Source organism: Podarcis raffonei, chromosome 2 (genome assembly GCF_027172205.1).
Source record: "Podarcis raffonei isolate rPodRaf1 chromosome 2, rPodRaf1.pri, whole genome shotgun sequence".
NCBI lineage: Eukaryota > Metazoa > Chordata > Lepidosauria > Squamata > Lacertidae > Podarcis > Podarcis raffonei.
Genome location: NC_070603.1, coordinates 95992945 through 96020753, shown reverse-complemented (window position 1 = coordinate 96020753; position 27809 = coordinate 95992945). Strand labels below are relative to the sequence as shown.

The window sequence follows — 27809 nt, the reverse complement described above, 5'->3', positions numbered from 1 at the left end:
AGTTTTCTTCTGCAGGTTCTAGCATGGAGCTGGCCATACATTTCAAGTTGTATTTGACAAAATTATCCTGTTTGAGCAGCAGAACTTCCTCTCTCCATGTGCCCCCCCCAGATCTTATTTGGAGGGGGGGACCAGGATATATTGGGTGGATGCCATTTTTCTGTTGTGCAAGTGGAAATTGTTGTGGCAAAAGTACAACTTCATTGGATACAGCCCTTAGTGGTTTTCCTTACTTATTTAACACTTCCTTTTCCAGTAAAAACTCAAAAATAAAATGAAGGACATAATAATAATTTTCAGTGCATTTTACAAGAAAAGTTTCTAAGGAACTTATAAAACATTAAAATTTCAAAGATGCCCTAAATGTTTTTAAAATACAAAATATTGAGAGTGTTTATCAACTGACAAGACAATAACAATGAAAAATATTCTTCCCTATCCTATTTAAAGATTAAAAGAAACCCTACTAAAATCAATTTGCCTTAATTCCTAGTACTGCTTAAGTTGAGGTACTATTCTTCCTTATATGCACAGAACCCACGCATGTGCATGCAGTACCAACAGGCCATCTTGTGATCTGGGAAGTCTGCGCATGCTTCCTATGTGCACTCAGAGGGTCTCTTACAATCAGGCAGTATATAAATTTAGTTAAAAAGAAATCCGCATTTTGCCTTTTTCTTCTCAGCCTTGTTACATTATAATTATTATGTTTTAGTAGCTGTTGTTATTTATAAACTACCCTTCAAACAAGGATCGCAGGATAGTTTACAGTATAAAAACCACGAAATATGTAACATAGTAGCAAACAGAGCAATAACACACATGGATAACACACACACACACACACACACACACACAGAGAGAGAGAGAGTTTAAAAGGCCATCAATTGTTTAATTAGCCGAAAACCTGGGAGAAGAGGAATGCTTTTTCTTGGCACCTAACGATAATAGCTTGGAGTACACATTATCATCATTATCATTTACTTGCCCTTCACCTTAACGTTCCAAGGTGGGTTGCAACAATTCAAACACAATATTGAAAGACAGTTCAAACAACTTAAACCTGATCATGCGGAATAAGAGGATTGTATAGGGATGGGGGAAGTATGCACAGATGTTTCATTGTCTGGTCTTACATGCTAGGAGGGGTGTGTGTGGAATAGAGCTCTTTTAAGCCCAGTGGGGATCCTTCCACACATGGGCAGAGATTATCATTAATTATCACTCTAGATACTTACTTTACAGCATTTTGTTTGCTCTTATCCTTCCATTGGGTCAGTTTATGCGTTTTATGAAAGCTTTAATCAATTGCAGTAATTCATAATTAGGTGTAAGAGAAATTACCACAGAACATATGCATATTACTGAAAAAATTAGTAGTAGTAATAGTACTATCCAAGCTCATGGATTCGGTTCCATTTGAAATGATCCCACATGCTGCAAACACTGTCTAATCAGTGCCTGTATGTCTGTGTTCCTGACTACTCTTTGTTCCAGAAATCACAGTTGCACTCTGACGTTTTCAGCAGCTAGTGTTAATTTTTAATCTGACCCCCGCAAAATATCTGGTTTTCTCAGATAATGTATGGTAGTCGCACGTGGCACTGTGGTGTAAACCACTGAGCCTTGGGCTTGCTGATCAAAAGGTAGGCGGTTCGAATCCCCAGGACAGGGTGAGCTCCCATTGCTCAGTCCCAGCTCCTGCCAACCTAGCCGTTCGAAAGCACGCCAGTGCAAGTAGATAAATAGGTACCGCTCCAGCGGGAAGGTAAACGGCTTTTCCATGTGCTGCTCTGGTTTCATGTGTTACGTTGCGCCAGAAGCTGCTTAGTCATGCTGGCCACATGACCCGGAAAAACTGTCTGCGGACAAACGCCAGCTCCCTCGGCCTGTAAAGCAACATGAGTGCTGCAACACCAGAGTCGTTCACAACTGGACTTAACTGTCAGGGTCCCTTTACCTTTACCTAGCTGGTGTTGAAGGGATTGTAGATGCTCATTCATACCTGTAAACTGCTTATCCAAAATAATTGGTATTAATAAAAATTGTCTTAGCCCAGTCTATTAAAAATGATAATTTAGATAGTCCTTGGTAATTTGCTTCAGATTCTTCAATCTCTGAACAAGGAGGCTTGTACTGATGGAGTGAATGCTATATTTGGAAACTTAGTTCTTCCCTGTTGTTGTAGATTTCATGCATGTACACAACATGTGAAACAGTTATTTACTGGTAATTTGGACAACTATATTTGGTGACCAATCTTGCAGGCTTTTATTTCCAATCAAATAAAGTAATATCCCTTAAGCCAGTGAACTCTCATTAAGTTCATTAATCTATTCTTCTTTGTCAGGTGATTTGCAGCCTAATTAAGGCGCTACTACTTAGAAATAGTGGCCACTTCTGTCACAGTGGTTTCCCCCTTTGCCCCAACACTTCAGAAGCAGAGAACTCTGGGGCTCAGAGATGTGGAACTTGCCATGTTCACTAATAGCACCATCACTTTTAAGCACAAACAATGTTGAAAGTGACTGTTTTGCAACGTAAGAGGGAGTGACTGAAGAGAATGTTTAATCAGTTTTGTCATCTAGGGCAGTGTTCCCCAACCTTGGGCCTCCAACTGTTTTTGGACTACAATTCCCATCATCCTTGACCACTGGTCTTGCTAGTGAGGGATGATGGGAGTTGTAGTCCAAAAACAGCTGGAGGCCCAAGGTTGGGGAACACTGATCTAGGGGACTAAATACTTCTGTTCAAGAATCTTTCACTGGCAACAAAGGGACAATTCATTTTAAAAAAGAATGAAATGGGTGACTCCCTTAATTTGAAGAAGCTGGCTCAGATAAGAGAATGCAGAATATCATCTGCTGCCACAATTTAATTTTTTTTTAAAATGACCAGCATGTGCAAATTCTATCTGAGTGGCATCTCAACATCTACAAGAACATATAGGGAGATCACAATTTAAATTGTTTGCTTTAAAATGCTTGTAAAATGAGTTGTTAAGGTGGTTTAGAAGTCTGTCAATTGGTGGGAATGTGTTGGAACGAGATGATCTAAAAATCTTAAAACTTATCTAAAGATATAATAAGCTCCTGTAAGACTTGATGAAGGCAAATGGGGTGGATTCTCCCCCCCCCCCCCCGCTCCACCCTTCAGTGTCTGAAAGACAGTTGAGGGTTGTTACGAAACTGAAGAGACATTGAAGATTCAATCTGAATAAAAAGGCTTGATTGCTAGAGTATTGGGGATCTTGTGATAAACTATCCAAAGCTGTCAATATAAGGGAGTAGTTAATGGAGCCTTTGTTGTGGCTGTACTTCTGTCTCTTGCTAGTCTACAGATTTCCATTGGCATATTTATTTTACTTGCACACAGCAATCCGTAATGCTGAAATGAATAGGAAGCCCTCCTTCGCATAGGAACTTCTGCACATCATAGCACCAGTGTAATTTTTAAAATCAGGATGAATGAGAATCTAATCTTTGGAATAGATGGAAATGAAAGCAGTTACTTGATAAATGAGACTCAGTTCCCTTTTTCTAGGATGAATGAATTACTACTAATTATGGTGCCAGCCCAATATTGTTATAAGTGGGAAATATGTCGAGCTTTTTTAAAATATGTATTTATTATACATCCTCTAAATGGGGCTCCAGGGGCTCTTATGTAAAGAGGCAGATTGCTACAGCTAAAGATTCTTCCAGACCGCTCACTGGATCACTGCTTTCTTTTAATGCTGCGTGTAAAACTGTTTACACAATATGTTGTGTAAAGAATATAATACCACAAATTATGCTAGCTACGATACTTTGAAATCCTGAATTCCCAAAAGGTGGTCAGTAGTCACTGCCATATAAACCAACTTAACTGTTGCCTGCCACTCTCATAGACACCCACCAAAAGGTGAGAGACCCCAACTCCCAATTCTGCATGGATCACAGTGAAGCCTGTGGGGAGGGGGGGTGTCTCTCACTTCAAAGTAACCTTTAAGGAAAGGCAGAGCAAGCATGCTTGTGGGTTTCCAATCTTTGCTGATTGCTGGTACAAGTCACTCTCACTTTGAGTGATGACAGAACATGACAGCTACCATGAAAAACCAAATTTTGGGAATCCCTGCTTACAATACAAAGTAAACATCCAACAGATCAAAGTTTTAAAGATACAAATACTCTATACCTGCCTTGTAGAAGAAGCTGTGATGCAACTCTCCTACCACTACTGAACAGGGAAAATATTTTATCTGCTAGTGAAGACAAAATTACCTCCCCGCCCCCCAAAAAACACCTTTAATGTGGGGCACCCACCTTATTCCTGTATGAGATTACAATGATTTCATCACCCCCACAAAATAGCCACAGATCTTACTGTGGTGATGAACAGATCTAGTGGCACGGTTGCAAAGTATCAGCATTCAGAAAGTTCAAATAAGGTAGGGAATAAATACAGTGGTACCTCGGGTTAAGAACTTAATTTGTTCTGGAGGTCTGTTCTTAACCTGAAACTGTTCTTAACCTGAGGTACCACTTTAGCTAATGGGGCCTCCCACTGCTGCTGCCACGCTGCTGCTGCACGATTTCTGTTCTTATCCTGAAGCAAAGTTTTTAACCCGAGGTACTATTTCTGGGTTAGCAGAGTCTGTAACCTGAAACGTCTGTAACCTGAGGTACCACTGTACTATAAATGTTGGAATTATATGTGCTGAAGTATGCTTGGCTTCTCTGCTACATTATTTTCATTTTTCTTCCATGGAACTTGAGGATTACCAGGCAATCTTCCATTCATGCATTGACAAAACCAGATATGCTTAGCTGCTTCATCACTTGCCTTCTGACTATGCCCAGAAACACTAAAATTAGTTCTCTGTTGGTGTTCATTTAGATCTGGATGGGTGGTTCACAGCAGTTCTTGCTTCATGCTTCCAGGGTTCTGTGGTGTTGATTATAGTTTGGTAGTGTTTAATGTCTTTTGATGTATATTTCAGCTTTTAGGGAAAAACAGAAAAATGAGAAATAATAAAAAAGTTGGCAGACATTTTAAATTGCTTGCACATCATGGGTAGCTAATATTGAAAATACGGGAAATTAATTCAGACTTGCACAAAGATTGCCACAGGTACTCTGTAGCAGAATCATTAGTCTTTTACCCATCATTCACATCCCACATCTAAACTTGACTATTCATCTATATATGCTCTATATATCTATATATGCTCTTCTTCACTATAGTATGAACTGTATTATGCATCGGCTTTACCCTGAATCTTCTCACTTATCACATTAACTTTGACCATGAAAACCATTGCATTCTTCCATGTAAAAATATATAATAGAAGATAACTAAAGAAGAAATTAATGTAAAGCATTTTAGGTTATTTTCAGGTTTATAAAGAGCAGACCTGCTGTACTGACATGAGGCTGAAAAATATTAGTTATCTGGAAAATTAGCATTGCCAATGACAAATCGCAAGATCTAACCAGGTGAAAGAATCTTCCCAACTTTTCATCTTAGTGACTTGTAAGGATAGCAGTAGGGCTTTCCCCATAAGATAAAAGGCAAATAAGAACTTTTCGGTCTGTAAAATTTAAATGAAAAACTTAGAAGCCTGAGCAGCTTGGAAGCAGGGGGTATGCGCACACCCTCTCCTACTGCTACCTCGTTACCCCAGTTGCCTAAAGAATAGGAGAATAGCAGGATGACAAGGCTCATTGTATGTGCAGTGGAACTTTTCTATATGCATAGGATAGCATCATGCATTATGCATGATCTGGCCAAACTTGGGGATAACTCTGAAAAGCAAGTGTGGTACACAAAGAATTTGTGCTAATTGTTTTTGCATTAAAATATAGCCCTTGGTTGCTGAATAAGCTACTGTACTGTTTTCCGTGCATTCCTCTGAGAGGCTGGTTGCAGCATTGTTGTGATGAAGCCATGGTAACAAGAAGAATGAAAATGTCAGTAGGCAGAATCAAGTTAAGGGTGAAAGTGGCCAGCAAGGAAAACAGTCTCTCAATCAAACTGATAAAACCGCTAAGCTGGTTTAAGCTCATGCTGGCGCTGACAATAGCTAAAAGTTTACTATCTTCTAATCGGTTTTTGTAGATGTTAGTGTTTTGAGACAAGCTGGGTTACTTTTGATGCCTTCTAAAAATGCATGTTCTAAAAATATTGCTGCTTTCTTGTAGTTGAGTCTTGTGCTGCAGAAAATTCAGAAGTTTGCAAGTTCACGTGCCCTTGCACAAGTGCACCACAGGTGTTGGTGCAGCCCCAGTAGAACACACCGCCAAGGCTTTTGCATAGATGCAGCAACCCAGTTCAGTTCACATGTGGACAAAAAGTGGGTAGACTGCCTCTTTCCTTGTGGGACTGCAAGTATGTTGCCAAACACAAGTGTCAGCTGCTCAAACTAGGCATTTATTTTAGCTTTGAAGAGTCTGGAATATCCTCCTTCCTACTAGTTGCAGAGACTTAGGAGCCTTTTGATACTCAAACTGCAAGGGAAAAGTCACTAGGCACGTACTTGCCCCAACACTACCCTTTCCCTTACAGCCTGAAGGAGATAGAGCAAGGATGGGGAACGTCTGGTCCACATGATTGGCAGGTGAGTATGGTTCTGGGGAACAATCAGCTGTCATCACGGAACTGTGATGGGTGCTGTTTCGCCAACACAAAAACTTAGAACATATGTTGGGGGTTGCAGGTAGAGGGAGTCTTCCCGGACTCCAAAGCTTGAACCTTATAAGTATAGCACAGGATAACCACATGGGGAAACGACAAGTCATGCCACCTGTTGCATAGATTGCCTGGATTAAGTAATTCATCAGAATTCACCCAAAGTGGATCTAAACTCTGGCATGAATGGCATTGGGTAGGTATGCTTCACTATGCCACGGATCTCCAGAACAGATACAGCCAGAAAAAGTAATACTGGGTTGGTTCACAACATCTGATAGAAGTTAAAAATAACTGTCTTGATTGCTCATCTGCTTAGCTCTGAAAAAGGTTCAGTTCTGACTCACGCTTTAGAAATTAAATGTCTCATTTTGTGTGTGAATAAATTACATGCAAGGTAAATATGCAGGTTCGTACATGTTGAATTACAAGTATATATGAAATTGCTTTTCAGCATTAAAAACCTAAGGCAGGTAACTAATGGGGTCACAAAGAGTCAGACACGACTAAACAACAGCAGCAACAACAAAGTATCAATAGGGAAGATATGAACACAAAACCTTTAAAAAAATACTTCTGTTCCTAAGTGTTTCCTGCAGCTGGATAGCACTTTTTTTTTGCATGATCAAAGACCAAATCAAGTTAAACTGCCTAGTTTGTCTTCAAAATAGGAAACCCTCCTAATTGCTTCCTACTAGATAAACATGCTAACAATAGTCTTGCTTGACTTCCCACTGCAGAGTGGCCACTATTGAATTTTCAGCTTTTATTGCCTTTTAGCTTCTTTAACATAAGGTTTTTGGTTAATATATTGTACTATGAAGGTGGCAATATCTTTAATAGGTTCCTTTTTCTGTACTTTTACGAGAAATAGCTTTGCTAAACATGAAACTTGAGCTAAATTTTGAAAGTTGCGATTTCCATGGCAAAATCTACATATTTCATCACAGTGTTAAGCAAATCACATGAAAATAAAAACAAAACAAAACATTTTCTCATCTTTATCTAGGTCTTGGACTCACAGCTCAGATGACCTGTGCAAAAGTCTCTGAAGTGTGGTTTCTAGGGTTCTTGGAGGCTGTACATTCCCTGACGTAGCTATTGGGACACAGCTCAAGGAAAAAACATCTGAGATACTTAACAGAGCCCTTAGAATTAACATAGTTTAGTAGTTTAGTTTACTAATATAGGACATGAAATCTGATTGCAATAGAATTAAGGAACCAGAAATAATTTCCAATTCAAAATTTTCCAGAAAGCTCACATCACAGCTTTCATTCCTTCTAGTCCATGTGACCACCTAGTGCTGAGAACTTGGATGAGAAAGACAAAAATTTGAGGGCAGAATCAAAAGTACATAGAAAAGTTTAGGGGCTTTTTGACAAAAGCAAAACTTAAAACTGTTTCATCTTTGAAGAACCTCCAATTTCTATTTTAAAAATGATGTTCTTTTTAAACTTGGGTGATGGCAGAAAGGTAACAGGCAGGTAGTATTTATCATTGGATATATGATGTATGAATTTGTATGTGTACAATGCAAAACTGCTTCCGTATTGGTCTGTGTATTAAAAGTTCTGTAATAGGTATGACTAACCTGTGGCCCTGCAGATGTTGGACTTCAGTTCCCACCACCTGTGTAGCATTGGCCATACTTGCTAGAGCTTGTGGGAGTTGGAGGATCACAAGTTTTCAAACCATGTTCTAAAACATTTGCATCTTACTCTTGAATGAGTCAACTAACTTTTTCTCGGAGAAGACCCATTGATATTACTAGATCTAGGTTAGCCGTGGTCATTAATTTAAACGGTTCTATTCTGAGTAAAAGTTAGCTGAACACAACCTCTTGTTTTTATCTGACCTTCATTGTCTTTTATCTCTTCTTAACCATAGAGTGAACAGGTGTCAGGTGCCTGCCCTTATTATGCATCTCAGATGCTCACTTCTGTGTATGATTCAGACACACCAAGTGGCAGTGAGCAGCATAGGTGGAAAGAGAACCTCAAATAGCTCTTTGCTCAAGTGAAAGTGGATGAACTACATAATAGGAGGATATACTTAAGTTGGGTGTTGGTGGGGATATACTAGATGGAAAGACCCTGGAAGTGAATTGAGACATGGGTTCTGATTTAGCCATCCATAGTTTAAAAGCTAGCCCTACCTACAGAAGGATAAATGACTCATATCTAGTCAGGTGATTTCCTCCCTCTCTTTGTAAGTACTGTGTGGTTTTGTTGGTTTAGTTGGCTTGAACGTGATAAAATAGAGACAATAAACCTTCTATGTTTTCTCATATGTTAGAGAATATGCTTTGTGCTGGGCTAGCAGGCACAATTATTTGAGGATACTTGCGTTCATTATGCTTGAAAGTCAACAGAAATCTAATTTGGGCTGTTCCAGGCACAGGGAAGTAGATTTTCTGTGACATAATTCTACAACTGGTGTCTAGATTAGCTGCCAGTTGCAAGTGTGATACTGGAGATTTATATCCCTTATGAGAATTCAAAGTGGTTTTCAGTGAGAGAATACATTAATCCCTCATTCAGCTCTTCTTTCCACTGAGAGTAAGGACAGTCATGCCCCTCTGCATACCAACTGGTCTTCAGCTGGACAAAATTCATGCATCACTGGAACAACAAAGGAGCTGCTTCTCTGAACCTGCTCCTAAACTACTCTCATAATGCCTGAATGGAGGAACCACATGAAAGGTCAAACAACTTTGTGTATTGTCATTTGAATATCTGGAGTAAACCAGGCTTGACTGGGGGGAAATGGGTGGTGGACAAGAGTTTTATTAGAAAGCAGAAAGTGCCCTTTGACTTGTATCCCCCTCTCTGTGCACTGTGCTCTGTTTGCTGTTCAGGATTGAGGCATCCCTGCTTTCAAGTCTTATTTGAGCCTTGTTTTCATCTGATGTTTGACCTTATTTCTCTTAGTAAAGGGTAGTGGTATTAAATTTTGCTATCACTTGCATCTTCATGTAATAGTTCTGGTTTTGGGGGCTTAATGACGAAACCTGCCCTGTTTGTCAGTGATTTAAATTTGGTATTATGGCTCAGAGGTATAACAGAAAATACTTTTTATTTAATCACTGCTTGGAAGGCAGCTATACTCACCACTATACCCAGGTTCAGATCTAACAATCCATAGTTTAGAACCTAAACTCCACACGATTGAATAAATGGCTCAGATACCTGATCATGTGATTTTCTCTCTCTTTCTCTCTCTCTGTTTGTCTTGTTTTGCCTGCAGGTATTTTTAAAGCTAACTGTGCTGTGCATGCTTTATTGCTTTAATATAAATATGGTTAGCATGTGGTTTTTTGTGTGCTGTTAAGCAAGCTGTGTGTGTTTCTTTTTTTAGGATCCAGTGGTCGCAGTTCAAAGGCTATTTTATTTTCAAATTGGAGAAAGTGATGGATGACTTCAGAACTTCTGCTCCTGAGCCAAGAGGCCCTCCTAACCCCAACGTGGAGTATATTCCCTTTGAGGAGATGAAAGAACGTATTCTGAAAATAGTCACTGGCTTTAATGGGTATGCAATCTTAGATCAAACCTCACTTGTTGTTCAGACCGCATGATTTATTATCAAATTTAGACATTCTGTTTCTGTCTTTCATATTGTAGTAATTTTCTGCCATATGTTCAGAAAAATGAATAATTTCTATAAATAAATGTTTCTTGGCAAAGTTCAAACCATTGTGGTAAGCTTTCTGAATTGTCCTCATGCAAAAATCACTTGCTTACATTCTTTCAGTTCATATCAGGCTCTTCAAAGGTTGAGCCTTCTAATTTGCATGATAGCTTTTAAATAACTTACTAGATGACTAAGTTCCATGTGAACCTGCAGTGAGGACAGAATAGGAATCTAAGCTACTAATTCTTCTAGTTAGTATTGCAGGCCAGAAAGTTATGTGTTCTTTTCTACTACAGCTCAAACTATGAACCTAGCTTCTGAAATTCATTTGGTTTTAGTTCATAGGAACAAATGCAGGAAACTACCGTATTTTTCGTCCCATAGGACGCTCCGTCCCATAGGACGCACCTAGTTTTTTGGGGGGGAAATAAAAGAAATCCCCCCCCCTTTATTTCCCCCAAAAAAGCTGGTCGGGGAAGCCGAACCAGGTTGAGGAACAGCGGGATGGCGGCGCTGCGCCTCCCTGCTGTCCCCCGAGCTTGTGGGGCTGGCCGATGTCTGCCCGGCGTGAGGGGCGCTCTGCTTCAGGGCGTCTTGCCTGCCGGGCGGCAGGATGCTATCTGCAGTGTGGGGAGCTCTGCGGGGAACTCCTGCAGGGCTCCCCACGCTGCGGATGTCTGTCCGGCGCGCGGGGCACTCTGCTTCAGGGCGCCCTGCCCGCCGGGCGGCAGGCTACTATCCGCAGCGTGGGGAGCCCTGCGGGGAACTCCTGCAGGGCTCCCCACGCTGCGGATGACCGGCGCGCGGGGCGCTCTGCTTCAGGGCGCCCTGCCCGCCGGGCGGCAGGCTGCTATCCACAGCGTGGGGAGCCCTGCGGGGAACTCCTGCAGGGCTCCCCATGCTGCGGATGACCGTCCGGCGCGCGGGGCGCTCTGCTTCAGGGCACTTCTCGCGCCGGGCGGCAGGCTGCTATCCGCAGCGTGGGGAGCCCTGCGGGGAACTCCCGCAGGGCTGCCTAGGCTGCGGATGTGTTCCCGAAGCGCCGGGCGCTCTGCTTTCAGGGCGCCCGACGCTCCGGGAAGCAGGCTGCTATCCGCAGCCTAGACATCCCTGCGGGACCTCCCGCAGGGCTGCCTAGGCTGCGGATGTGTTCCTGAAGCCTGTAGAGAGAGAGGGGTTGGTGCGCACCGACCCCTCTTGCTCTCCAAACTTCAGCGAAAGCCTGCATTCGCCCCATAGGACACACCCAGATTTCCCCTTCATTTTTGGAGGGGGGAAAGTGCGTCCTATAGGGCGAAAAATACGGTACATTATACTGAGTCAGTCAAGCTCCATGTGGTCTGTGCTGACTGGTAGTGACTTTCAGACTGGGGAACTTCACAGTCATAGGATCATAGAATTGTAGAGCTGGAAAGGACCCTGAGGATCCTTTACTGAGTCCAACCCCCTGCAATGCAGGAATATGAAGCTGCCCCTTATGGGGATCGAACTTGCAACTTTGGTATTATCAGCACCATACTGCAGATTGAACCTGGGACCTTTGATATGCAAAGTGGGTGCTCTACCAGCGAGCTACTGCTCTTAATGATTTTGTGCCTGTTTTTAAGGCTTGCATGTCCAGGTACAGTGGGCTCGTGCAGACAGAATGCTGACTTCATGTTAAGTGTGGTTAAGAAATAAGGAGACAGCCTCTGGACTGCGAGTCTCTTCCCCTTAGCTGTGGTTAAGCAGTTTTTGATACTACTAGGCACAATTAAGGTTAAGCAGGATGTCCTCTAACCTCCTCCAACCTCAAACAATATGTTGATAATAGTTAGTCAACCCTAGAGAAGACCTATTGAAGTCTGTGGACTTGAGATCCTTTGAAATAAATGGGCTTCTCTGGTTAAATGAAACCCAGACTAATGTTGGTATCAGTGAGCAGCATAAACATGGTTAAGGGGTGGGGGTGGAGAATGTTTTGTGAGGAAAGAGCAGGTTTCCAGTATTGGCTCCCAGTTGTTAGTGAAGTTACAGTGGTACCTTGGTTGTTGAACTTAAACCGTTCCGGGAGTCCATCGACTTCCAAAACATTTGGAAACCAAAGCACAGCTTCTGATTGGCTGCAGGAACCTCCTGCAGCCAGTAGGAAGCCTGGGAAGCTGCGCCGGATGTTTGGCTTCCAAAAATTGGAACACTCCCTTCTGGGTTTCATTGTTCGGAAGCCGATTTGTTCGGAAGCCAAGGAATTTGAGATCCGAGGTACAACTGTATCTTGGAGCCGGAGTTGTTGTCTCTAACCAATCATTTGTAGCAATATATTAAGTATCTCCTTGAATAGTATTTGTTTGCTTGAGGTGGTCAGATGTTTGTGGCAGTTGAAGCCAAGTTAAAACTGAGCTTCTCGACCTATTCTCTGATTTAGAAATCCTACATCAGTATTAAATTTATTCCACCATACTAGCATTGAATTCTGTCCACCAAGAACACCACCATACCCAATTAACATTGCAGCTTCCTGGCTCAGCAAATCTAAATACCAAAATATTTTATTGCAAATTCTAATTGGGATCACACTGGCTTAGCTCAATACTGGAATTATTATCTGCCCTATTTAATAGAAGAATGGATCTTAAGGCATCCTATAATGTGCAAACTCATAGTGTGCAAACTCATAAATTATTGTTCACAATTGGACTGTCTTGCCACAAGACATGAAATAGTGGTTAAGAAAAACCTCAAGTGTTATTTTCTAAAGTATTCTTTGATCTTGAAATTCAGAAATTTTAACCAGCAGAGGGAATAAAATTCTATAAAACATAGCCTAGAAGAATTATAAAATTCAGAGCATTTGGAACGGTCTGCAGCTAACAGTGTAGGATTTAAAATAAATATTATAGGGCTAAGTTTTTCTAGTTTTTTCATGAAAGGCGTTGACATTCTGTTTGTAATCCTTCCAGAAATCTAAGCCCATAAAAAATAATATTTATATTAGGATTTTGGGAGTTGTACTGTGCCACATACCTTAATAATTGGACACAAGTTATTCAGTTCTTCTACATTTGAGATTTATATGGAGAGAGAGAAAAAAAATGCTTTGAGTGATTTGGTGTGGTAGGATTTAGACAAATGTAACTATTTGTTCTTGCTTTTATTCAGGCTGCAAATAGCTGATTGCCAAGCAATTCTTTCTCCCCAGTTTTAAGCAACATGGCTTACACTTTCAAAGTACTTATGACACTTAGGAGTCCAAAAGAAATTAGCAGTTTTGATAGACCCAAATTCCATTTTCCCTATTAAACTTGGGAGGAATTTTGTGCGGTCTTTAGAACTAAAGTGGTACCTTGGTTCTTGAACAGCTTAGTTGTTGAACAAATCAGGTGCCGAGCGCCGCAAACCCAGAAGTGAGTGTTCCGGTTTGTGAACTTTTTTCGGATGCCGAATGTCCGACGCAGCTTCCACAGCTTCCAATTGAGTGCAGGAAGCAGGTTTTCGAATGGTTTTGGGAGTCGAACAGACTCCTGGAACTGATTAAGTTCGAGAACCAAGGTACTACTGTATAAACACCACTTGCAATATTAGAAAATGGCAAAGATTTTTGGGTCCAGTGATTCTGCCCTGTGTAGTATCATTCTCTTCAGGGTCTAATAATTTGAGAATTGTGTTGGCACTAGTATATAAACCTTTGTCATGTTCTTTTTAAAATCTGGCTTCATCCAGCTCTCATTACCTATTATTGCTGACCTTCTTTTAAAATTGTTAATCTCAAAGTAGAAAGGGGGGGATTCAATTTCTGTTACCCTCATAGAGCAAGTTTTTTTTATTGACATTTTATGTGGTGGGGTTATTAGGTTCAGATATCTTTGCACATGTTTTTCAAAAACAAACCAACAAACCAAATACCTTTGTTGTGGAAGAGCTTGTTTGAAACCAGTAGTCTGTCCTTTATGGTACCATTTGTGCCTTGAAGCTTACACTGTTAGCTTATTATTATTATTATTATTATTATTATTATTATTATTATTTTTAAAAACCCTAATGAAAACCCTGGGCTGCTTTTCACATTTATTTAGTGTGAGGTGTCTATGAGATTTCTTAGGCCGTACCATTTTCTCACTAATCTTTCAGAAGAAACAGGTGATGGGGACCTTATCTAATTTATGATGGAGGCACCAAAATAATGCTTACTGGTACATAACTCCTGATCATGTGAATCTTTTCTGATTACCTTGAGCATCTTGAGGAATTCTGAAGTGAATTCATTGACCAGCAAATGAGTTTGTGATGCTACAGTGCCATCTATTGTCCATAAGGCCTAGCACACTCCTAGAGGTACTAAATGGTAGTTGACCACTCAGATAAGTGCAAAGTGATATACAGTGGACAAAATTATCAGGGTTGTTCCTTCTCCGTTAATTCAAAATAAAATTTAACTTGTTTGTATTTTGTTCTAGTATCCCCTTTACTATTCAGCGACTCTGTGAACTGCTGACAGATCCAAGGAGGAATTACACAGGAACAGACAAATTTCTCCGAGGAGTAGAAAAGGTAATGTCGTCTTATGGCCAAAATTGCAATTGTGCCATTTAACAAATATCCTCGGGATGGTTGTGTTATGGTCAACAGTAATTTCACCCCAAATGAGTAGTTAGCCATTGTTTAGAGTTCGGCATTATTTGCCTTCTACTATTTATCTTAGATGGTTCATTCATGTTCAATATTCTCATATACAAAGTGGTATGGAGAAGGTAGCATGTCACTCCCAGGAGCAAGCCAGCAAAAAATTATAGCACTTCCTTAGCAAAAGCAAGATCCGCCCTGGAGTGTCAGGCCTAATGAGCACAGCAACTCATCTCCAGCAGGTTTTGCCCCCATGAAGCAGTTGCTCAGACTGAAGGTCCCCACCTCCCCACAGTTGCCTGTCCCCTCCTCTCCAGAGTTTCTCCCAAGCAATATGAGACTGTGCCCCTGTGCAGCTATCTTCTCTGCCCTCTTCATGCCTCTTCTGGTTCTGGGAGACCAGCGAGGAGGGGAGCTTGTCACAACAGGAGACACCCTCGCCTCTGCCTCTTGACCTCCTGTTTCAGCTTCTGATTCTGATCCTGGACTACTCTCTACCACAGACTGTTCCCTGTTTCAGCTTCTGATTCTGATCCTGGATTACTCTCTACCACAGACTGTTCCCGCTCACTAAGCCCTGTTACTTCCTCAGTTTCTGACACCTCCTCCCAGTCTTCTCCCTCTTTGTCGTCCCACCACCAATCCCCCTGTCTCTGAGCCTTCTTCACTTGGGGTTTCTCCAGCTGCTTCCTCTTCCCTGGGTGGGCCAGAACCACCAACCTTCTGGTTAGTAACCAGGCGCACTGAGCCATTGTGCCAGTAGCGTGGGGTGGAAGATGAATGTTGCTTACATGTTTGAAGAAACTAGCCAGATTTTTGCCTGCAAGTTTCTAATTTGAACTGTCTTCATGGTTTGTAAATTCTGTTTGACTTTCCAATATTACTGAAGACTTTTTCCTCAATATACTTTATTTAAAAGATGCTGTTCAGGGCCTCACATGGGGCTCTGGTGTTCATTTCTGGAAGAAGTGTATGTTGTAAAAGGCACGATCACTCCATAGCAAGGATGAAAGCCAGAAATACTTTCCTTTGTCTAAAAATCCTGACCTCTTGTCTTTTTTTGTCTTACAGAATGTCATGGTCGTCAGTTGTGTATATCCATCTTCAGAGTAAGTGTGACCTTGTTTTCTGTAGTTTGACTATGCACTGCATAAAGAAGTGCTTGCTTTTATCTTCCCTGAATCTTCCAGCAGTCAGCTTCATGGCATGTCCATGAGTTCCAGTGTTATGAGATGGGGAGAAAACCTTTTCTCGACTTTCTCCATATGTGCCATGCACAATTTTATAAACTATCATGTTGCCTCTTACTCACCTTTTCTAAAAAAAGACCAAAAAGTCCCAAACGCTGCAATCTTTCTTCATAGGGGAGTCGCTCTACCCCTTTGTAATTTTGGTTGCCCCTTTTCTGAACTTTTCCCAACTCCGCAATGCTCTTCTTGGGGGGGGGGGGGCGGAGTTGAGGGAACCAGAACTTTACACAGTAGTCCAAATATGGTCTCACCATAGATTGATATATTGGTATTATGATACTGGCAGTTTTGTTTTTATTGCAAATGGGACGACTTGCCACATGGAGCTGCTTGCATATTTGCATGCATTTCATCTTTTGTCTTGTGGGGGGGAGCATTTTGAGGCCCAAAAGCACATAACTTGGAGAGGACAGAAATTCAAAATGTAAAAATAAAGGTAAAGGTACCCCTGCCCGTACGGGCCAGTCTTGACAGACTCTAGGGTTGTGCGCCCATCTCACTTAAGAGGCCGGGGGCCAGCGCTGTCCGAAGACACTTCCGGGTCACGTGGCCAGCGTGACAAAGCTGCATCTGGCGAGCCAGCGCAGCACACGGAAACGCCATTTACCTTCCCGCCAGTAAGCGGTCCCTATTTATCTACTTGCACCTGGGGGTGCTTTCGAACTGCTAGGTTGGCAGGCGCTGGGACCGAGCAACGGGAGCGCACCCCACCGCAGGGATTCGAACCGCCGACCTTTCGATCGGCAAGCCCTAGGCTCTGAGGCTTTTACCCACAGAGCCACCCGCGTCCCCTTAAAATGTAAAAATACTGGTTGGCAAATAATTACACTGTTTTGATATGTGTGTGTTAACATAAGGAATGAAGAGAGTTCTGAAACTCTGGAGGTTTTTTTTGTTTTTAAAATCATCTTGGTTAGAAGCATTCCACAAGCAGTTCGCAAGACTTAACAACACTTTCATTTATTGTAGGAAAAACAATTCCAATAGTTTAAACAGGATGAATGGTGTGATGTTTCCTGGAAACTCGCCGAGCTATTCTGAGAGGTAAGAGAAAGTGCTTAAGGAAAACAAGTACTCTGAAAAATAAAATCTTCTGATCTTTTTGATCAGTCCTTTATCCTGTCATTCCAAGGTAACCTCTGTGAAGGACCAGGTTTATTCATTGCAAGGGCTATTGGTGTCCTATTCCTTTTACAGCTTATTTAGATTCTGGTAGATTGAAAGAAATGTAAAACTCCAAAAAATGGTTTGACATGTTGAAAAAAATGATGGAAATTTAAATGCAATTAGACAAGATGAGTCAGGGAGAAAATTTTCAGATTTCAGAATAAGAATATAAAAGTTAAAAGAATGGGAAGTGGCTTCATCTAATAATACAGCAATACCTCTGCAAACGTCTGCCCCGTCTCAAGCATCCATTTCGGCAAACCCAGAAGTACCGGAACGGGTTACTTCCAGGTTTGCTACTTGTGCATGCGCAGAAGCACAAACCGCTCTGCGTGTGTGCGTAGTGCGGCACTTTGTTGAGTGTCCCTTTCGCCAAGTGTCCGGGGCTCCGGAATGGTTCCTGGACTCAAAACAAGGTACCACTGTAGTATGTTTGGCACTCCAGACATTTTCTAAAACATTTCCATTGTTTCCTGAAATTAAGAGATCCATGCTGCAATCTATACTCGCTCATTAGGTGGAAGTCCCATGCAATGCAATGGAAATTACTTCTGAATAGCTGTACTTAAGATTATGCTTTTAGATTCTCCCTGCTTCATTGTGTGATCATATTCAAAACAGTCCAAATACAAGCATGTAGCTATCTTTCTGTCAAAAATAGTATGAAGCAAAAGAACCTCCTTGTCTTGAACCACAGATCCAACATGTCTTGGGGATTCAGTAGCAATTTGTTTACTAAGATGTAAAATTTTCCTGCTTTTGCAGATCCAATATAAATGGTCCTGGAACACCCCGACCCATCAATCGACCAAATGTTTCTTTGTCACCTCCAATGACAACGAACGGTTTACCAGACAGCCCAGAAAATAAAGAGTCAGGTCTCCCACAAGCAGAAGAGAAAATTAGCAGGTTTGTAAGAGGAGTATTTGGTTGGTTTTTGTGTTTGCCATAGACAGGTTTATAACTTTCAATCCACCTTCCATCAGTCAAGCTGTATGTTTGCTTTCTTTTGAGCTCTTGACATGCTTGTGCTCTGAACTGGATATTTCTATGTACTCTGTATACACGCAAAGATTTCTTGTGGACATGAGCTATCCCTAAAGTTGAACCTGTTCCATAAATTACTAGATCAGTTACCGTGAACATCAGTACGTCTACTAGATTACATCTGAGGATAGAGAGGAAATTTATAAAATGTTAACTGAAGAACTAATAACCTTAACTATTGAGATTCCTAGCAGAGTTTTATTGGTAGATAGTCCTGTCATAGAACTCAAACTATGCAGATGGGACACCACAATCTTGCTTTCATCCTTTATAAATTGTAATAAACACACATTTGAGCAGAGTAGCAGATATTGAAACGACCCAAGGAGACTAGTACTGTAAAAGCCACATGCCTCTGCCTGCCTGTTGATATGAGATATGAAGATTTTTGTCCACATCAATTCTTTGTCTTTCAGTGAAACGTCGGCATCTGAACCCGAAAGGGTCCAAAGCAGTTCTGTAAAAAATAAACACCCTGAAGAAGATCCGGCCGAAGTTGAGGGGCGCGAGGTAAAAAGACTGAAATTTGACAAAGAGGAGGAAGCTGAAGGGACCTCCAACCAAAGTGGCTCCAGTGAAGTTTGTTCAGCGATGGTAGAAGAGACCGAGACGCCCTCTGCATCTCAAGAGAAAGAGAAAGAAACCGTTTGTGAGAGGCAGCATTGTAAAGAAGAGGAAGAGGAGGAAGGTATATCGCTCATTGAATATCACTATTTTGTATAGGGAAGTTTCTTTGTACTTAGGAATGTGGCTTGAATTCAGCTTTTAAATTTTGCATCTGTTAGAAACTCCATCACTCTAACATTTGAAGATGCTTAACATTGAATTAAATACTTAACTGTGGGGAAGAAGTGAAGGAATGAGAGGATCTTAATGTTGGTCTTGTTGCTAGGCTATTGTACATATGTTATGTGTGGTAGTGGAGAAACCAGTATTCATAGAGACTGCCCCTTAAACTCTGTGTAGAATCTGTTGCATTCAGTAACTTATCCAAAATTACAGGTAGCTCAGCTCATGCCAGCACACAAATTTGAAGGTTTGTAGATTAGGTTTGGGAATATGCGCCTCCAATAGTATTCCCACAAATCTTGAGTTCACCCAGGTATGGTCTGCTACTTGGTCACCCTGATGGAGATTTCCCCCTTCTTGGCCTTAAGGACAAGGAGGATGTTACGTCACAGTGGAGCTGCAACAGATTAATTCTTGCCTCTCCTTTCCTCTGTTGGGTATGTTCAGAACTGATTCTGCCATTGGGCTAGGTGAAGTGAACCACCTCAGTTGACAAGCTGCTATTAAATCATAGCAAATTGTCAACGGCTCCCTTTATTATAATTCTATCACTGAGGGGCAGTGTAGAATTTGCTCAGGCTACAAGATACCACGACCCAACCAGAGTTGGGCGACTCAGTGTGTGTATGTGTGCTGCAGGAAACTCACAATTTACACGGGGTTTACGTTCCGAGGCACCACATGTTTAAGTGAAATTGCATGTATTTGAAACACCAGTGAAAAAGCTTGCAAACACCCTGTTCCGCCCCCGCCCCGTTCTGCCCCTTTTGTGATGTTTCTGGGTCACTTCTGGGTTTGGCCCAATGCTCACGGTCGCAGTGACACACATATCAGACATGCCTAAAACAGTCGCTGTGCTAATTTGGTTCCTTTACGGCAGAGATGATGACAATGGATGCATATGCATGGATAGGGAGGAGAGAGCTTTATTATGTGTGTACTGCACACAGTCGCTACTTTGGTGAATGAAAATAAAGAAATATTCCTGGGTATAACAACTATATATCGCTTGGGTTGAAATTGAACTCTCAATACTTAACGCTGAATTCTAACCCTATTCCAGAATCCCTCATGACGCCCAGAGAGATTATTCCGGAAAGAAAAGATCAAGATAAAGACAATAATACATCCTTAACTGTGAAAGAAGACGTTTCTGAGGAGAATAATCAAATGGAGGAATCTGACGAGACTCAAGCAGAGAAGGACTTGCCTTCTGAAGACAGTGAAAGCAGTGGGTCTGTCAGTAGCAGAGCTGGCTGCAGTGAAACGGAAGAATTGGGCTTGTATGCCAGTGAAACTCCTGAAATGGCGGCAGAGACCCCTATGGAAAACAGCGACGAAGCCACAGAAGCTGCAGAAGAACCTATGGAACAGGATTAATAATTTAAATACACTTAGAGGCAGTATTTTCCATAAGGCTCTGGTTTTACACTGTATAAATAATTTTATGTAATAAAAGTGGACCTTTAGTTTTACAACAAAAGCAGGCTGTAAATTGAACTTGTCAATGAATTAAATCCTGAAGAGCTGTACTAATTAAGAACTGTGAAATACCAGCTCCTCTCAGGTCCTGCTTTACCGCTGAAATTTCAGTATGGTCAAATCAGTGGTCTGTGTATAGTTTTTTTTATTTAGAATTAAAAGTTTTTAAACTGGAAGGTAATTATAATTTTGACAACTTTTTGGAGATTACCATGCTTAGCTATCTGTACGCAAGGAAGCTTTTGTCCCATCTGTCTCTTCTTCCCCCTCCCCCCCTCCAAGTAATAATAATGCTATAGCAATTATTTTTCCTCTTTTTTTGGTTAGAGTTTCAACATTCAACATGTGAATTGTAGGCTTCTTTTTGGTTTTCAGGTTTTCATTTGACTGCATTGTGTACTTTTAAAAAAAGCTACACACCTGACACACAATACTTGAAAACATGCTAATCTAAAGAGAACCTATTATCCCACTCTTAAGATGTATGGTGTTGTTTTTAATGGAAATAATTGAGCTCATTTCACAGAAGGCAACATTTTCACCTCTGAATAAACCAAATAAAATTTGGCCCGCCTGGAATCCTGAAGATCCGAAAGCCGTTGAAAGTACCGGGTTTAAATACATTCCAACAGAACTGCTCTAGCAAAACACTTGCGTACGTTTCTGAGGTGCCTGAATGAAAAGTTTTAATTCTGAGAAAATGTGTTGAGGACAGCCTTCAGTTTCAGCTTTCTGTAGGGGGAATGCTTGCAAGCCTGAGGAAGACAGTACCTCTGAACTGGAGCATTTTTTTCTGGCCTTTCTCAGATGACTTTTTCAAAGTAGGCAGATCAGACTGGTATAAGAGACTGCAACATTTTCAAGACTATTCCCCTAGTTATGTACCTGAGGTGAACGGCTGACTAGCGTTTGTAGGCGTACATAGGAACTACCATAATTTGTACATCATTTTGAAAGTGCACTAAATATTTTTAAACATGTTACTTTGACAGCCAGTGTTAACCCTTTCTTTTCCAAAGCCAGCTCAAAGCACAATGACTGCTTTAAATTCTTCATATTGTCTCCCCTCCCCCTCCGCCCCCGGCACCAAATGTGTAAAAACATTCAAGACGCAACCTCCAGTCTCATTTACTGGCTGCCAAATTTATACCTGTTTCTTCAACTGTACCTTTTTGATATTTAGAATTTTTAAATTTCTGTAAAGTAGATTTTTGTAGATTGTAAAGAGTGCTCACTGCCATTGTGAAACGGTATATAATTGTATAATTTGTGTGTAAACTGAATGCTTGGGCTTTCAATACAGTATTCATATAAAGCAATAAATATTAATGTTATAAAATGTTTGAGTACATTTTAATCGAAATATAAAAGGAATCCCCCTTTTTGGAGGTGAAGTCACGTACCATGGAGTACAAAAATAACCATCAAAAATGCATGCTGACAATTCTTGTACTTCCACGGTGTGCTTCCTTCTGGAGAAGGGTGGGACTGAATTCTGTTTGTATTCCAGAATAATTTGGCTGAGCTTGCATATTTATACGGTGGTAATAAACTGTGCTGTCTTGTCAGGTTCAGACAAGGGGATGCTTATGAAAAAAGTTCAGTTGCTGTTCTGTATACAAAGGAAAAATCAGTTATTCTCCATTTCCTCTTCTGCAGAGGGTTGGGTGTGTGTAATAAGCATTAAGTAGCACTAAAACCAAACTTAGAAATTAGAATTTCTTTCCAAAAGTCCAAGGCTATAAAACATTTTTCTCCCCTCACCTTCCCTTTTTTTGCTCTTTTTTTTCCTTCAGGGATATTTTGCCAATGAGAACAAATTTTACGTTTTAGAGATTTCTGATTTTTTCTTTAGATGTTTGTTTGTGAAAATATTGTTAATAAACCTATTCTTTAAGCACCTGTGCTCTTTTGACATTGTTATTTTTAACAGAACCCACTGATGCCAGATTTCAACTGTCTTGTAAATAATGAATTTATAAATGTACTAATGCAATGGCAGCAGGAGCTTGGAAAATAAATTCTTAACAGCGCAGTGTTGTAAATGTCTACTGAGAAGTAAATCCTGTTGACTCAAATGAGACTTTCCCCCTTCTAAGATGGCAGCCTGAATTGAGTCCACCAGTATTAGTTAGATGGCGGAGCTAATTTCAATCAGCCTGCCTTGGATAGTACAGTTGAGATTTCATTTTGAAGGCACAATTTAGTTGCTGACTCCATGCACACTAGTTGGCACCCACGAGCTTGCATTCATTGTCAGTGCTTCGTCTCTGTTGATTTATGTTCCTATGGCCTATCTTTGGGATGGTGGTTAGAGTCCATGAGTGCTGCTGCGCAGGCAATCCCCATTCTCTTATTTGCAGAAAAAAGAATTTAAAGTGCAGCGCAACGTTCCATGAAGCACTTCCTCCTACAAGAGAATAGATTGCCCGGGCATTGACACTGGCTATTCACAAAGATGGCACCTTGTTATTAAGCAATTCCATTCAAACCAGGGGCACTTGCTTCCAAGTAAATGTGTTTAGATCTGGAACAAGTCAGATCCCTAATTGCAATGCTTATTGGGGTGTGGCTGTGTTCTGTGCAACTTAAATTAATCACAATGAGTTACTATGGAATGTAGCCAAGCCACAAACGCTATTGCCCTATTAAAATGCAATGACTCCTCCTGACAGTAGACAGCCATGTAAGCTGCCTTACACACAATTCATAGTTCGTGCGGAAATAAAGCCGTGATCTCTGCAGTTGGGAACAAATCACAACATATCCAGGCTGAGATATTTCTGTGTGGTGTTCTTGACTACCACCTTATATAGGGAAGCTGAGGACACATCCAAGTTAATTGTTTCTGACTTTTGGTGATCGTCTGCGTTGCTTCCAGTGGGTCTCATCCAAAGCTGCTGTTGCCCAAGCAGTCCAGACTTTGCTTGTGTAACAGAACTTCCTCTTCCCCCTCACAGCCTCAAAACCTGCTCCAGAGAGTTGGGGGGCCCTCTAGAACAGGTGTTTTTGGGGTTGCAGAGGTAGAAGTAGAAGTTGTTGGCTTACAGCCCAATATGGGTTGCAGTCTTCCAGGCAGATGTGGCCTACTTTTGAGGCAAGGTGAGGTGACCCTCTCTACATTGCCCTCCACTCCTGTTGCAGTGGCAGTGCTGTGGTGAACCCGTTGGAGACAAAATCTGCCATCTCCTGAGCAGCCCCTGCCCCCAGTGCTGCCTCTGCAGTGGACTCTTGCCCCAGTAGGGAGTGCTACTGGCCTCCTTCCAGAATTGTTCCCATTGCAGATCTTTATCCCACCCCCTTGTTCCTGATGTAGATCTTCACTCACCCCCCCCTTCCCTGGAGGAAGGAGTGCCATTTTATAGTCTGCTTCAGATATTGGGCTGGCCCTGCTTCCAGGGCATTCTCAAACCCTGCCCTAGAATCAATGAACTGACCTGCCACAAATACTACAAGAAGAAGAAGAAGAAGAGGAGTTTGGACTTGATATCCCGCCTTTCACTCCCCTTAAGGAGCCTCAAAGCTGCTAACAATCTCTTTTCCTTTCCTCCCCCACAACAAACACTCTGTGAGGTGAGTGGGGCTGAGAGACTTCAGAGAAGTGTGACTAGCCCAAGGTCACCCAGCAGCTGCATGTGGAGGAGAGGGAAGCAAACCCGGTTCACCAGATTACGAGACTACCGCTCTTAACCACTACACCACACTGGCTCTCAATGGTCAGGAGATGTGCATAAAATGCCAAGCTTTGAGTTAATCTTCGTTTTCTCGTGCACCTGTATTTTCCTAAAACCGAGAAAGATGCAAAGTCTAGGCGGTAAAAATGAATCCAACAGCATCCGCTGGATTTTTTTTTAAAAAAGTTAATATTCTCTTGCGGAAGAGTGAAAGAAAGCAAGACTTCAGGTTGCGTATATCACTGACCCATTTTCTCGCATCTCAGTAACAAACCTGTTGCTGTGGCATATGGAAGAAGCACCGCCGATTCAAACAGGACCATTCTGCCCTCTGCTGGGAAACGGGGCTCTCTTCAGCCAGAGAGGTGCCTCACTATTTTTGGTAGTGCATATGTTTTCAGTCAGCAAGCAGTTTTGAAATCCTGACAGTTCAGTCAAAACAATATAATTCAAGGGACTTAAAAGCAACCACAACAGAGGAGCCACAGGGAGCATTCAAGCGGTGTGTGTGTGTGTGTGTGTGTGTGTGTGTGTGTTAGTGCAAATGCTTGTTTTATTAGAGGAGCCAAAATATTTTTGAAAGAAAAGGGGAAAAAGAACGCTGGAAAGAAAAGAAAAGGGTTGTATCAGCAAGGGAGAAGCAAAATGGGATAAGATGAAGCCCTTCGGATGTGAAATAAAAATTTCCGGACCAAAATAAAAATGCAAACCTTCCAGGAAGGGTAAAAGGGTGGGAAAGGGGGTGTCAACAAGTAGTTTCAGTTGTGCAGGGAGGCAGACACAATCCTCCCCTCATCACTGATCCAGAAAAGCAGTAAACGAAAAAACCAGCTGAAATGGCTGCCAAATATTCCAGCTAATGCAGTATCCCGCCCCATGGCTGCTAATAGCTGGAACTGGTGGCTGGGAGTGTGTCTCACCAGGGCTCCACTGGCCTCTGTTTGTTTTTGAAACCTTCCATGGCTCAAGACCTGGAGGCCTGAAAAAAGTGACTATTCCCACATCATTGTGTCTCTGCACGTAGTCACTGTTTTGTTGTTGTTGTTGTTGTTGTTGTTGTTGTTGTTGTTGTTGTTGTTCTTCTTCTTCTTCTTCTTCTTCTTCTTCTTCTTCTTCTTCTTCTTCTTCTTCTTCTAAAAATCTCAAAATGTTAAAAACATTTTATTTATTTATTCATTCGTTCCAGGTACTGCTTAATATTCAGAATTTCTCCATATGCTTCCTTTAAAGAATAAGAGCAATTAAAATTCATGACAGAGTCAGAAATCACCTTAAAATGCTTGCTGAAATAGGAACGTCTTTGTCCAGCACATTCTCAGTTGAGAGGGCCTTTCACAGGTATGGGCCACAATATATGAATGTATGGGGGGTTTTTTTGGTAGCTGCAAGTTGTGCATCTGAACCACAGGGGACCACTAACATCTAAAAACAATCACTTACCCTCCCAGGCAAAAAATTTCAAGGCTGCCAGGAACAGTTTCTTTCAGCCATCAAATGCCTGGGTAAACAGGAATATTTTTAAGTTCCTGCTGAATGTGAACAATGAGTGAGACAGATGCATCACACCAGGAGGGGATTCTAAAAGTGGGGAGCCACCACCAAGAAGGCCCTGTTGTGGGTTCACACCAACTGAGTAGCACAATCACCAACAGGGACTCTCCGGCTGATTGTAGGGCCAGAAGTGGTTGCTGTTGAGGCTCTCCGCAAGTTGCCTCTACTGCCTTGGGTGAGCTGGATGGTGACTTGGAAAGAGGCTCTACCTTCCCTGTTCTCTTTTAGGGCTATCAGGTGTATGGGGGCAAGGAGGTGGCAACATTACACACCACAAAATCTGGTTGTTTCCTGGAAGTTGTAGTCTCTGCCTTACAGATTACTAATGTTGCCAATGGAAGTTCTCTCTCTCATCTGAAGGCAGCCCTCTTTAGGGAAGTTTTTAAATGTATTTTTAGTCTCCTGTTGGAAGCTTTCCAGAGTAGCTGGGGAAACCCAGCCGGATGGGCGGGTATAAGTAAATAATAATAATAATAATAATAATAATAATAATAATAATAATATCTGACTTTTTATGTAGAAATAAATTCTCAGCACACACAAAAATAAGTTTTAAAACTTTACTTGCAGAAACTTGGCTTAAAACGTTACAAAAAACAATAAACGGCACATTGTCTCAGTTATAAATTTCTGTTCTTGCATGCATTGATCCCAGTATAAGGCAGAAGAACAAATCTTTTGCCAAAAACCAGCATTTTCAGCTAAAAAGCAAAATAACTCCTGCTTTCCCAACTTGCTGCATTTTGGTCAAGGCCCAGCCTGCTTGCTAAATGACTCACGACTCTTGAGTGCTGTGTGCAACTTCATTAACATAAGTAAACACTTTGAAACTCTATCCATAAACCTGAGACTCAAGTCATATGGATTAGCTCACCCCACCTTTGCAATGGAAAACTACAAGCCTTCATCCTTTGTTCAAACATTCTTCACTGTAACTTGAATACAATTATAATTATACACCATTTTAAGTAACGTTAAATAATTCCAACTTGCCCTACCTGCCCCTGCCCCTATTCTGACTTGGTTGTTGAGGTTACTCAGCGATGAGGTTAAAGAAAAAAAATATTGGAGACAATCTAGAATGCTGAGCTGGGAGGCCAGTCTCAATCCCTCTGCCAGACAGGAATTCAGTGCTATTTTTCTAGAAAAAGAGGTGCCAGAATTTACCATGAACACCTCCCTCCTTCTCTTGGAATGGCTGGTACCTATTAAAGACTGGAACACACTTAGGATATTTGCCTAGGTTAATTAACTCTTCACAGGCTAATTGCTGATGCTCAGAAGTAGGTCCACACATTCCAAGACACATGGCTCTGGATTACATCCTCAAAGTCTGACACACGGTCTCTACACATAAACACTAATTAAACCTCCGAACCCCTTTCATATAGCTGCCTTTCTAGTACACACTGAGACTGTCTTATATTCCAGTAATAACACACAAGTTCTAATTAAATCCTAATATTTAGTATAACTGAACATTTAGCACCACAGATCTACTACAATGTTTTCTCTGTTTTTTTCTATTTCTTTGCTCCCTGCTGCTGCAATTGAAAATATTCAGTGGTGAAGAGGCTATAAAATACTGTAGAGAAATAATAAATAAAAACTGGGGAAAAGAAATATTGACAGACGCTTCCATTACTACCCGAGACCCACAGAAAAAGTATGAAATATGAATAGAATAAATGAAGTTCCCCTGCTCAAACACACTGCTAGGACTCCACAGGTTTCAAGCCCTGCACTTGAAATTGGTTCCTGCCTTTGAAATGGTCTTGGTATTCATGCCAGCTGGGTAGGAACACAGGTTAGACTGTGACTGTGTACTCATTACCATTTTACTCTGGCTATGGTGTGTTCCCGTCGCTGGCTTTTGAATCCTTGTACACACAGTGTTACCCACAATTCAGTGGTATCCTGTAGTTTCTTGAGAAATACTGCTGTTTTC

At 41.5% G+C, this 27809-nt stretch overlaps 1 protein-coding gene across 2 annotated transcripts in view; it reads left to right on the top strand.

The window, feature by feature from the left end:
• PPP4R2 (protein phosphatase 4 regulatory subunit 2) overlaps positions 1 to 22669 on the top strand; it is a 33498-nt gene extending 10829 nt beyond the window's left edge. For both annotated transcript variants that reach the window (XM_053378182.1, XM_053378183.1), the window contains 7 exons: positions 10030 to 10200; positions 14736 to 14829; positions 15973 to 16010; positions 17121 to 17195; positions 18084 to 18227; positions 18782 to 19053; positions 20218 to 22669. In XM_053378182.1, the coding sequence (XP_053234157.1) occupies positions 10030 to 10200; positions 14736 to 14829; positions 15973 to 16010; positions 17121 to 17195; positions 18084 to 18227; positions 18782 to 19053; positions 20218 to 20534 (1111 nt within the window). In that variant the 3' untranslated portion in view covers positions 20535 to 22669. The remainder of the gene's footprint in view (positions 1 to 10029; positions 10201 to 14735; positions 14830 to 15972; positions 16011 to 17120; positions 17196 to 18083; positions 18228 to 18781; positions 19054 to 20217) is intronic.
• The last annotated feature ends 5140 nt before the right edge of the window (positions 22670 to 27809 follow it).